Source organism: Harpia harpyja, chromosome 3 (genome assembly GCF_026419915.1).
Source record: "Harpia harpyja isolate bHarHar1 chromosome 3, bHarHar1 primary haplotype, whole genome shotgun sequence".
Lineage (NCBI taxonomy): Eukaryota > Metazoa > Chordata > Aves > Accipitriformes > Accipitridae > Harpia > Harpia harpyja.
Genome location: NC_068942.1, coordinates 21,740,244 through 21,753,887, shown reverse-complemented (window position 1 = coordinate 21,753,887; position 13,644 = coordinate 21,740,244). Strand labels below are relative to the sequence as shown.

General features: G+C 38.4%; 1 protein-coding gene across 8 annotated transcripts in view; it reads right to left on the bottom strand.

Annotated features, from left to right (window-relative positions):
* Positions 1 to 303: 303 nt before the first annotated feature.
* Positions 304 to 13,644, bottom strand: part of CEP162 (centrosomal protein 162) — a 51,682-nt gene continuing 38,341 nt past the window's right edge. For 7 of the 8 annotated variants that reach the window (XM_052781590.1, XM_052781589.1, XM_052781593.1 and 4 more), the window contains 5 exons: positions 12,488 to 13,158; positions 11,468 to 11,609; positions 8,601 to 8,699; positions 5,496 to 5,630; positions 304 to 2,979 (listed from right to left, as the gene is read on the bottom strand). In XM_052781590.1, coding sequence (XP_052637550.1) covers positions 2,761 to 2,979; positions 5,496 to 5,630; positions 8,601 to 8,699; positions 11,468 to 11,609; positions 12,488 to 13,158 — 1,266 coding nt within the window. In that variant the 3' untranslated portion in view covers positions 304 to 2,760. The remainder of the gene's footprint in view (positions 2,980 to 5,495; positions 5,631 to 8,600; positions 8,700 to 11,467; positions 11,610 to 12,487; positions 13,159 to 13,644) is intronic. The other variant, XM_052781592.1, reaches the window with a different exon arrangement.

Genomic DNA, 13,644 nt, shown 5'->3' with positions numbered 1-13,644 from the left:
GTGGAATACAATAAAAGCTAATGACCTCTTTTGTTAGTCTTTGTTCTGTTTCAGGGTATTTTCCCCTTTTCTGTACTGTTAAGACTGCTGGAGAGTCAAGAACTAATAACTTCAGCAGGGAAGTTAGAACTTGGACCTTAGTTCTCCAAAAAGAACACCATTACTACAGCCATTCAAGACCAGAGGTAGTCTGTTACTGTGTAGAGTGTACAACTACATAAATACATGTGAGAACACAGTATAAACCATATTGTAGTTTAATGATAAATAATGCTGACCCTGGTCAGTAAAATAGACTCAGAGAATTTAATTTGAAATTTAATTCAAACTACATAAGATACTATGGCTTACAAACTATGCTGAGAACTGAATACAAGAATTTTAAAAAGGTGTTTGAATGAGCTGCATGAACACTAAGGCAACCCCTCTTGATGACCTAAGGATTATACATGTGAGAGAGAGAGTTTCCAGATGCTAGAAATGCTTCCCCTAGGCCCTCCTGTCATAGGCAGTGCCCTAGCATACCTACATGCAGGACTCGGCCTCTCTGGGAACACAAGGGTTGCTATAATTTAAAAAATCTCACTTCAGGTCACACACTTCAATACAGTGTTACACGTATAGCAAATTGTACAGGAAATAAGAAGTGGTAAGTTGAAATTATTCAATTTTATCCTTTTCATTTGCAAAACGGTCCCAAATCAAGAAAATACAGCATATTTACACATAGCTGATATATACAAAGCATTACTGTATTTACACATTTTATGAATACAGACTAATACTTCATTACTGGGGGACAAAACATCCATACTAAAAATACTGAAAATATCTGAATATGAAACAACCATGATTACTATATTAATTGCCAACTGACTATCCTTTTTTATATATCTATATATATGTGTGTATACATTCTCTCTCACTTTATGTTTGTGTATGGTCAAAAAAAAAAAAGCATCCTTGCATTTAATTACTGTCTGTGCCTATACACAGTGTATAATTTGTTACACTATTTTGTTCTTTATGCATGCTCAGTCCCATGCTTGTATAAGATAAAATGCATGTTTACCACTGGTCCCTGAAGAAGCATGATACATAAATACATATACACAGACCTGAACTGTTTGACTTAAATGCTAGCTTCAACCAATCCTATAGGGACCCGAGGAGTACAGTCTAGCTTTTATCTTCTCTTTGCCCTAAATAAGTATAGTTGATTGAGCTACCACCTCAGTATATGTGCTGTGGAATTCTTAATGATTTGCAGTGCTGTGACTTCAGACAACTAATAATTTACTGATTTGTTTGAAAACCTGTCCTTCCAGCCACCAAATAGCCAACTGTCTTGAATTTTCTTTAATTTTACTTACTGCTTCTCCTTCTATCGTTTTAGCGGCAGGTTTTTCATACATGACAAGTTTAACAGCCATCCTCATCTTCCCTCCCCCGTCTCTGCTCTGGAGCAGGGCAGCCCCTATAGGTTCAGTGGTTCCTAAGTCTACATTTTCTGGACTGCTGATTGTTCTTTTCCCTCCAGCTGGTCCATCTCTCTCTTGAAACAAGTGACCAAAAGCTTAGCATACTAAATTACATGTTGGTGATGCATTAGGAATTGTTCCTATGGTGTCTAGTATCTTACAGGCTCTACACTTAGGTGTATAACTCCAGCAGGGCATAAGAGGAGAGGGAGAAGCAACGGTCTCTGTAACATTCAGCTTGTTACCTGCAATGATGCCTGTCAGTTCAGCAGAAAGTTATATCCACATTCAGTATTTGGGTAGTGCATTATTCCTGCTTAAGCATACTAGCCTCCTTTGTCACTCTGCAAGACTCTAGTTGTTTGGGTTTTTCTTCTGTCCCCTTTTCCAAATTGTTCAGAATTTTAACTCTAAATTTGCCCACCAACATATCCCTGCAGTCTGAGCTTTAGTACATTGTCTTCATGTTTGACTGGCCTCTTTGTTCTGTCAAGATCATCTATAAAGATGCTACTGTGTCAGATCCAGAACAGCCCATTGTAAAAATCTTAGTCAATACAGCCTTCTCTTTTAAAAGGGATACTAATAACTACTCTCAAACTGTATTTTATAGACTTTTTTCATATCTATCTGCCCCATAACAATTCAGCTAGACCACTCTGCCATCATTCTTACCAGCACAGTTGGACATACCTGCCAAGTAAACAAAAAATAGTTTGAATTTTAGCATCACCAGAGAATGCCTGCTCTGCTGAAGCCCTCCAATCATTCACAAAGTTGAAAGGGGTCTTAAGGGAAGGAACTTTTTATGAATTGGAGGGAGAGAAGCAAAATGTTGGATAAAGAGGATTTTCATGCCCTACCGAATGAAAAATAATAATGATACACTAAAAATACAACCCAAGCAGCATATTACTCAAATTGTTCACAAAGGAATCACTATAAGACAAGTTACAAATAGAAGTTCTATTCAGGTATGTTCTACAGTATCTGAAAAAGCATCAAATGGAATTTTTCAATGGTAATTGAACTTATCGAATAACCTAAGTATTACTCATATTTTTTAAAAATTGCATGTAACTTTATTACTAACAAAATATAAGACTTACAATACGACTGGGGTGTTGCTCAATGCAAATCTACCTTTGGACAAGCAAGATTCCAGATAAGATCAGAATGTAATTCAATTTACGAGTGTTACATTAATGATTTTCAATAATATTTTCTATACATAACTTTGAATATTAAAATTCTGCTTCTCTAATCAATTCCTACCTAATCATGTCTTCCAACAGCTGTCTGTTGTGCCGAATCCACTGCAATTAGGTGCAGGAATAACAACCCCTTGTTTCTGCAGTTCACGTAAAACATCTAATATTGAATCCAATTCCACTCGAAATTTCTCCAGTTCTTGATTCTTCTGTTGTGCCAGTCTTCGCCACTTCTCAACCTCATGGGTTTGCCTTGCTTCAGTAATATGTTGTGTTAGCTGGGTTGCCTGCAAATTAGAAGCAAGTCAGCCTTTTGACTTCCTAGTCAAATACTCAGCCAACGCTGCCCCTTTGCAAAAATACACCACTTCATTATGTTTGATGCTCGGTCTCAAAGCCCAAGGCTCATGTTAAGTGGAAGCAATTTGTTCTGAATATTACAAAAATCATTCTGATAGCAATGAATTCCTTTAAATAGTTGCATTAATGACAGAAGGGTAGAATCCATCACTGACTAATGAGCCTCAGGAGAATTTAACAGCAATTAAAAGTTTGATTATTTAAGACAAAGCTGAGCATATAACAAACCCCTCTATAATCAAAATGAACCTTTTGAATTGCCATTTAAATGTGTTAAAAGAACATTCTGCAAGGAAAACCAAATCTGAATGACATGTTCTGGGCTACTACTGTACTTTTAAAAACCACAAGTTCTATGAACTATCAGAAAATATCCTGTAGTCACAAAGGTCTGAAGCTGCTGCAGACAGAAGTTTGAATTAATTTTGACATGAATCCATGGCATAATCCTCTTAGATTACCCGAAAGAAAAAGTGTCACAAGGTATCAAAATCTCCACACCACTATTAATTGTAATAGATTCTTTAAGGAAAGCTCTATCACTTAAAGGCCATAATTACTGTATTTGTAGTTTGATACTAAGGATAACCTGTTATTTCCTTGTTCAGCAATTAAGTTTTTCTACATTGTTCATTTCATTATCATTCATTTGGGGGACTGCTCAGTGCCCCACTGCAGATAATTAAAGGTGCAAAACTAGGACAAACAAAACCCAAAGTTTAATACATAACAAGGCTAGTAGCACCAGGAAAGATGAAACTACTTAGCAGGAATTGTTGCATATACTATTACTATTACTTATAGTATTTTTTTTAATACATTACAAAACATCTTAGTAAATACTATAGGTCAGGTAATGAATTTAGTGGAGATAGATCATAGACTAGGCAGCAGCAGACACTTTACAGAAATGGTAAAATTCTCATATTATACGAAAACAAATGAATAGCATAAAAAAGTAACTGTATTACGGTTGCCTTTAGCAGGACAGAAAGTGAACAAAAATAATAATCATCAGTAGTGGCAGGGTTTGTTCTTAATCCAGTGACTTGTTTTATGCTCAGCTCTTTTGGGGAGGAAAATTAAATATCTGATGTAGAAATGTATGAGAATAAAACCTTCTACCATGAACAATTCTGTACATAAAAGTGTATTCCTTGAGATCTGGTTTCAAAACTGTAGAACAAACTCCACAAACAAAGAACTGCTACAGGTTTGATGATCTTCCAGTCCAACTGCCCTTCTCTGACTTCATATATTTATGTAAAACCTAAGTTAAAACACTAATGAAAGACAGTCATATGTTTAAGTGATGAAAGCATGAGAACAAAATCTATATGAACTAGAAAACTGTTTCCAGATGATAGAAGCTCCCCTGATAGATGAAAAATCAGGATGGAGGCCGTGACATATAATAAGATGAAAAAATCAGCGCAAAATTGTTTTACAAGGGATACAACTGTCAGATACAAGAAGCTGTATCACAAATATCCAACCTTCAAAATCCAAAATTTTCAGTTTGTGGAGGATAAAGCCTTTTTTTTGTTGTTGTTTTGGGTATTAAAACCACTACGTGGTAGACTGCTACAAGACATTTCTATATTTTTAATGCAGCTTTCCTGAATGGGACTTCTAGAAAATAAAATTACAGTTCAGTTGAGGAGTATCTCATAGCTTAACAAGCTCTGCATTACGAACTCTCTTCAATTTTTCAATAGCTAGCTTTCATTGTGTAGAATCATAGAATCATTTAGGTTGGAAAAGACCTTTAAGATCATCAAGTCCAACCGTCAACCCAACACCACCACGCCCACTAAACCATGTCCTGAAGTACCACATCTACACGTTTTTTGAACACCTCCAGGGATGGTGACTCCACCACTTCCCTGGGCAGCCTGTTCCAATGCCTGACAACCCTTTCAGTAAAGAAATTTTTCCTAATATCCAGTCTAAACCTCCCCTGGTGCAACTTGAGGCCATTTCCTCTTGTCCTATTGCTTGTTACTTGACAGAAGAGACCAGCACCCACCTCACTACAACCCCCTTTCAGGTAGTTGTAGGGAGCGATAAGGTCTCCCCTCAGCCTCCTTTTCTCCAGTGTAATTGAAATATGAAATAACCGAATGACAAGGGACTTCCAGAGGTCATGTGGTCCAACACTCTGCAAAAGCAAGGCCTCCTTAGGTCCGGTTGCGAGGAAGTTACGCACCCGATACACGAGTCATACACAAGTAATCTTAATTACTGCAGCAAGGACATGCTGACTAGGACTGCAGCTACGTTCACTTGCATCAGCAGGCACCAAAGACAAAACCACGGCTCTATCAAAGAAGTACTTGCCCCCCTGCAGTGTGAGCTAAATGAGCCTGTGCAAATACCATAAAATTACAGTTAAACCAATAAATTGCTCTTGAGAAGTAAATGCAGATACATTCTGGTTTACCTTTTTAATTTCTTGCTCTCTTTCTGCATATCTGGTCTCTATATGCTTGATTTTCTTTTCCAGGCACAAAAAATGTTTCATTTCAGGACTCTGGCTCTCCTTAGCCTCTCTCAGTTCTTCCAACAATTTCGTCACCTACAGTTAGAGAGAATTGATGAAAATTGTTGTTATTGCATTAAGCAGTGTATAAATAGATTCATTTCAAAGTGTATTTGTTTTGTTTAATCATTCTATTAAAAAGCTGCAGAAAGGAAGACATTAAAGGGAAATCTCCTTTATTCAAAAGCTTAAACAGGGGCTCAGGGACTTAGATTAGGATCTTTCATTTGTAAGAATTGGCCTGAGCATGTGAAAATCTAGTTCTTTTTGATAAATCCAATCCTGTTCATAATATGTTATGAAGTGATTATTCACAGTCAATTTTTATACTTCTAAACGTACTAAAAAATTAATAGAGAATATTATGATTAGATGTTCTTATACAATCCCTTCTCACTCCTTGGATAAAGATCAAATATAAAACGTACCAGTGTATTTCTAAGGAATAAATTAAGAAAAGACATGCTGCTAACACACGTGATTACAACCCCCCTTTGGTCTAATAACTGCCAGGTCAAATCAACTCTACCAATGACTGACTTACAACTGATTTCCTAATCCTCCAGAAATTCAGGTAAGTTTTCTTATAAAGCCCTACTGATTTATTCTCATTCTTTGCCTATTTTAAGTAACTTGATATTTCTTCATTTAACATCTTAAGTCTTTTTTGGTCACTTTCTTAATGTGTATAAGTAAACTAAAGTGAAAACTTTGAAGTCTTAATCATTTATTATAACCCTTAGTTCCCCTTACCCAATATATTTGAGAACTGCTAACCCTCTTCAAGCACTCAGCCATCCCTGGCTCTCTGCTGCTGAATTCAAGTAGCTGGAAGCATTGTGTCCTCATAAGATGTTGTCACTCTTACTGAGAAGTGACTCCAAGATGGCTTACTATTATTTCCATTTTTTAACATGGTTTTCTAAAACAATGAGGCCTATGTTACTACATTTTTGCCTGTCCATAGCTCCAGCAGCTTTGAACCTGTGGGCCACTTTCAGCCCCATTTGTCAGAGGAGCAGAAGTCTTGGTTGTGTAAGGTCTGTGAAACTGAGTGTCTGCTGCTTGGCTGCAAAGTTGTCCCACTGAAGGGAAGGGCTGATGCGTGATCTCAAGTACATAATGAAACACCTGAAACATTCGTGAAGGAAAGATGTTATGAGGGGAAAAAAGCCCCAGGAGAAAATGGGCTCCATATATTTTGCCAGCAACAGAACTATGTTAAATACAAAGCTGTGCTATGTGGAAGCTGTTATGCAAAAGAAGTATATAATTAACGGAAAACATCCATAAACAGCATTTCTGAAATTAGTATTCAAATAACAAACTTCCAGGGAGCCTCAGAAAAAAATGTTTGCCGCCTTTGAGGTACAACCATTTTAGACAGAGGACTCAATCCTATTACAATGGTAGTGCTTTTTCCCTATCATGACTAATTCTGTTGCAGGTTTGGTTGCCTTCTTTTTTCAGTTCTACTTATTTAACCATTTAATGCTTAAAATGTATTTCATAAGCAGTGCAGCAGTCATGCTAGAGGGCAAAAGCAAGACTTGACTTTGACGTTTCTCTCTGTATAGTCTTGCAATGATTTTTGTAACAAAACATTAAATTTTCTTAAATGCCAGCACCTTGAACTCGGCCTGTAACATGTGGGTCAGATAGGATGATCATTCTCTTAACCATCACTGTAATTAATAATCTGTAAAGCAGTCATAGAAGAAGCAATAACATTTGTCTCATTGTACTCTTGCCCTGTTCTCCCAGGAGGAAGTATTATATATACTGAGATGACTGGAGGGAAACAAGCTTTGTATGGAAAGGCAACATCTATCATTAGATTCATAGTATGAACCCAAAGTCTCAGCCTTTATTTTGCAAATAGAGAGGTTGTTTAATAGACCTTTTTTCTCTCCCTACAAACCCTCACTTTCTATAAATACTTCAGAACAGAGGTGGAATTTTGCATGGGTAGGACGAATACTGAATGAGTTTAGTGAGATTAAGATTAATGATATTAAGTATGTATTAAACACATACTGATACTTCTCTCATTTCTTCTAAATAAGGGCAACAAACAAGATTAAATGTCTGGAGTTCTCAGTCCCTTACAGAATAGGAGAATTCTTTTTAATAACTCTTGCAGGTTAATTACTGTATTATCAAAATGAAGTTAAAATTAGCAATCTTCATACATCAAGGAGATAGTGAATTAAGCATAGGCACAATGCTAAGACAGGCTATAACCTCCTCCTGAACAGGAGATGATTAAAAAAAAATAAATAAAAAAAAATATTGGCAACACTTCAAAGACAACAAAAGCATAGCCAATAGTTCAAAAAGCTTGAGCTAAAAGACAGACAGCATAACATAATATTAACCCCAAAATGAAAACATGAACAAGTGTAATTTTTAGACTATATGCTCTTAATAGAAGATTAGGAAAAGCCTAGATACTTCTCTCAAAACCCAGTGAATTTCGAAAGAACTATTACAACTAACCTTCTCTTCTTAAGAGAGCTTAAGTTTCACAGATATCAAAGGAAAAAACCAAGAATATAATTGCCTAAGTCAGTTTTATGGCAATGCAGAAGAAAAGGAAGGCTTTATCTAAACAAAGAATTTGAAAAAATAATAAAATATCCTTTTAATAAAGAGAAAGTCCCGTGGTCTATTTATTACCTATCACAGCTCTCAGGGAAGAGGCTATGAATGCTTGGATTAACCTGCTGATCAATTTTCATATGGATGTCAGACATTTCTAACTAATTAAAATGAATAATAATTTAAAAAAAAAAAGGAGATCAAAGTTCCACCTTCTGTTCTGTGTAGTTCTCTTGTTCACATTAGAAAAATATCTTGCATTCTCAGGTATAATTGATGTAGAAGCAACTGACAAAGATACTGTTTTCTAAGACTTATTTTACTACATATTATTTGAGGTTTTACAAGGATGAAAGTGAAAACTCTTATTAGAATAAGGTACCCCCAATCCAAATTTAAATATACCTCTTTTTGTAGGAGTTCCTCTCGCATCTGTGAAACTAAAAGGGCTTCCTGATGTCCCTGTTGTTCACCGATTTGTTCTTGGAGATGTTTTATTAATATCTACAAAAAGATTAAAAATAGTTTGTCATTAACATAAATACCCACAACATGTGAAAACCTATGCAGGAAAAATACACCAAAAATATAATCACTATTGTACTACTGCAGGTATATGTGATGCATGTATTAACATACTACCTCTAACACGTGTGCACTTGTGCTATTTAACAATCCTCTACATGGATGGTTAAATAGCACACGTACATATATAGTATATGAAAACAAGTCTCCATCTTGAAGTTACTTTCCTCAGTTAAAAGTTCTGAAATAATCTGAATGCAATATCTCTTTCTACCTTCATACCGTGTGTATAACTTCTCCCAAAATTTTAATGCACAAATACAATCACAGGCCCAGGTCCTCATGGGGGACTTCAACCACCCCGATACCTGCTGGAGGAGCAATGCTGCACGGCATAAACAATCCAGGAGGTTCTTGGAAAGCCTTGATGACAACTCCCTGACCCAAGTGATAGAGGAGCCAGTGAGGAGAGTGGTCTGCTGAGCCTTAAACTCACAAACCAGGAAGGGTTTGTTGGGGTTGTGAACATCAGCGACAACCTTGGCTGCAGCGACCACGAGATGGTGGAGTTCAGGATCTGAGAGGAAGGAGCAGGCTGAAAAGCAAGATCACAACCCTGGACTTCAGGAGAGCAGATCTTGGCCTCTTCAAAGATCTGCCTGAAAGAGTCCAATGGGATGGGGCCCTGGGGGGGGAAGAGGGGTCCAAGACAGCTGGTTGACCTTTGAAGATCACCTCCTCCAAGCTCAAGAGCAGTCCATCCCAACAAGCAGAAAGTCAGGCAAAAATGCCAGGAGGCCTGCACGGATGAACAAGGAACTCCTGGCAAAACTCAAACATAAAAAGGAAGCCTACAGACTGTGGGAACAAGGACAGGTAACCTGGGAGGAATATAGAGACACTGTCCGAGCATGCAGAGATGTGATTAGGAAAGCCCAAGCCCACCTGGAATTGAATCTGGTGAGACCGGCAAAGGCAACAAGAAGGGTTTCTGTAAGTACCTAAGTGGCAAACAGGAGACTAGAGAAAATGTGGGCCTGCTGATGCATGGGGCAGGGGCCCTGGAGACCCAGGACATAGAAGAGGCTGAGGTACTGAATGCCGCCTTCACCTCAGTCTTTACTAGCAAGACTGGCCTTCAGGAATCCAAGGCCCCAGAGACTACGGGGCAAGTCTTGGAATAAGGAAGATACACCCTTGGTGGAAGAGGATCCGGTCAGGAAATACGCAAACTGCACATACGTAAATCCACGGCCCTGACGGGATGCAACCATGTGTGCTGAGGGCAAATGTCACTCCTACCTTCAAAAAGGGCAAGAAGGAGGATGCAGGGAACTACAGGCTAGTCAGCCTCACCTCAATCCCTGGGAAGGTGATGGAGCAACTAATCCTGGAAACCTGGCAGGCACATGAAGGACAAGAAGGTGATCAGGACTAGTAAGTATGGATTCACAAAGGGGAAGTCACGCTTGACCAACCCGATAACCCTCTATGATGAAATGACTGGCTTGGCAGGTGGGAGAGCAGTGGATATTGGCTACCTGGATTTCAGTAGTAAGGCTTTAACACTGTCTCCTGTAAGATCCTCATAGAGAAGCTGACAAAGTATGGGTTGGATGTGCAGACAGTGAGATGGATTGCAAACTGACTTAAATGCCTGGGCCAGAGGGTGGCGATGAGTGTAATGAAGTCTAGTTGGAAGTCAGTAACTCAGGGGGTGTCGTGTGTAGAACTGTCAATTCTGGGTCCAATCCTGTTCAACATCTTCATTAATGACCTGGATGATGGGGCAGAACGTACCCTCAGCAAGTTTGCTGATGATGTAAAACTGGGAGGAGTGGCCGATACACCTGAGGGTTGTGCATACATCCAGAGGGTCCTCGACAGGCTGAAGAAATGGGTTGACAGGAACCTCATGAACTTCAACAAAGGGAAGTGCGAAGTCCTGTTCCTGGGGAGGAACAACCCCAGGCACCAGCATATACTGGGGGCCACCCAGCTGGAAAGCAGCTTTGCAGGAAAGAGCCTGGGGTGTCTTGGTGGACACCAAGTTGAACAAAAGGCTAACAGTATCCTGGGCTGCATTAGTATCAATGTTGCCAGCTGGTGGAGGAGGGTGGTCCTTCCCCTCTACTCAGCTCTGGTGAGGCCACATTCTGGGTTCCCCAGTGCAAGAGACATGGAGCTACTGGAGAGAGTCTGCAAAGGGCCACTAAGATGATGAAGGGACTGGAGCATCTCTTATATGAGGAAAGGCTGAGAGAGCTGGACTGTTCAGCCTGGAGAAGAGAAGCCTCAGGGGGATCTCATCAATGTTTACAAACATCTGAAGAGAGGGTGCAAAGCCAACAGAGCCAGGCTCTTTCCAGTGGTATCCAGCGACAGGAGAAGCAGCGAAGGGCACAAACTGAAATACGGGAGGTTCTGTGTGACCATAAGGAAAACTTCTTTACTGTGAGGGTGTCCAAGCACTTGTTTGGGTCTCTAAGCCCAGAGGGGTTGTGGACTCTCCCTCCTTGGAGATATTCAAAAGCCATCTGGACATGGTGCTGAGCAAGTGGCTCTAGATGACCCTGTTTGAGCAGGGGGGTTGGACAAGATTCTGTGATTCTGCGAACACAGTGGCACAGGCCCATTTTAAAACAACAGATCCTACTTCACAGAAAGATACAGTTTACAGGAATATAGAAGGAAATAATAACTTTAACAGATACCTATATGTAATGAATGTATGTACTATATCTTACCTCTTGTGTTGAAATTCTTCTGTTTAGTTCAGCTACTTTAGAAGTAGAATGCTCCTTTGCATGCTGGCAAAGAATCTTCTCCATTTCTCTCTCATGGGAAGCTTTCAGAGATGCAATGCATTCTGCTGTGTCTTCCTGTATCCTGAACAGAGTGAGAAGAAAATAAGATGTAGTAAAGCAGCTACAGACAGTTCTTCAAAAATGTGGCAAAGCTTCTCACTTGAACATATAAAATATCAAAAATGTTAGAGGTGTCATATCTTTGAAATTTCATAACAAAACCGTGCAAGACAGCACCACCATTACTTCTACTGCTCTGGAGGGATGACAGGGTAGGAAGCCTACAATGCTGGACATGTGCCTCCTTTAACTAGAGGCAGCTAGAATACAGAAAACTCAGCCGATCATCTTTTTTGGCTCCTCTGATTAAAAAAAAAAGGAGAGAAAATAGGTGCTTTTAAATCATAATGCATCTGTACTATTTCAGGTATCTATTTTAGAACAGAATGTGTTGCAATCTAAATATGCCAATTTCCTCTACTTTAACTATGAAGAGATCTAAGGGAGACTAGGTGAAGTGTGAAGTTTCTGCAGTTGGTCAAGTAAATCCCACTGAAAACATACCCCAGTTTGAAGGAAAGTACCTGTACCACATCTTAATGCTATACAACACAAATACAAAGCATCTAAGATGCAACAATTTAGACTGAGAACTTTTTACTCAAAACCATGATGAATTGTAGTATTAATAAGAAGCATCAATATAGGTTTGCTTGTAGAAAGAATTGTGACAGTGCACTGCTCTAAAAAACAAAACAAAACACAAACACCCACAACAAAACCCAAACCCAGCAAAAAAAAAACCCCAAACCAAAAACAAACAGTAAAAATGAAATTTACAGAGAACATTGGCCAGGTATAAGCTAGCTTCACTCACGGCTGACATGTTAACGTGTCACTTCAATCCTGTATCAGCCAACACTGTAACAAGGTTTTTAAATGAACATGTTGAGCGTTTACCTTCGTATGTTATTTTCAGAATAAGCCAGTGTTGCTTGAGACTTTACCCTCTGCTGGTTCATTTCTAGAGACAATCTTTCTAGCTCCTCCTTCAGCTGTGCATTTTCTTGCAGAACTTCCGAGAGATTAGAATCAGAAAAGGTATGTGGTTGGTATATTCTGTCATTGTTGAAAATGCTTAGAAAGGGTTCACTGTTGCTGGAATTCCTTTTATCTGTTGCTGAGGTATTCTTTTTCAAGATCTCTGTAGAACTTCCCTTATTATTGGTTTTATTTCTCAAATTATTATCTGACAACATCACCATCCTTTCTTTTTGAAGTTTCTCTACAGTTTTCGTAAGGTCTTGTATTTCTCTATTTTTGGTGACTAGTTCTTCATTTAGTTTTAACAGTCTGTCTTTTGTGTTACCTTGTTTCATTGGAGAGTCTGTGGACTCTAAGTCTTTATTATCCTTTTTACTTCTGAGTTTTAATTGGGAATTTTGACTTTTAAGGTTTTCAATTTCTGTCTGGAGGTTTTTAACCGTGATCTGATGGGTCTTCTTTAGATTCTGAAGCTCCTGTTCAAGTTCTGTAGAACTGGCTTTATCACCATTCAGTTTTGGCGATTCACTCATAAATTTGTAGGCAAGTAGTTGCTCAAGCTCTACAAGTCTTTGCTCATACTGTATCTGAGGGAGGGGAGTAGGAGGAGGGGAAGAAAAAGTAGTTTTCTCAAGTGTACTTTTATTATTAGCTGTTCCTATTATTCTTTGAAGTTACTGCACACCTGAAGCAAGATTTCACAAGACAGGATACACATCAGTATTACTAACAATGCTACTCAATCAGTTCAGAAATTAGCGAGTGAAAAAATTATGTGAAGCAGACTTAAGTCTGCTATAAAACATAATTACTCAAAACATTTACTGCAAAGTAATCCTCTACTCAAAATGAATGGAGTTAACTACGGGAAAGAAAATTAAATTGACAAGAAACTATTTCATTTTTATATAATTGAGTTCTCTTCAAAAGTAACATTTTAATATAGCAGGAATTTTTAATTTTTTAAAAATGTCATTATCTATTTGCCATGTGTCAGTTTGCAAACATTACTGTCACATGTCTCAGAATTGTACTTCACATTTTTAAAAACATCTTAAATTTTAACAGGACAG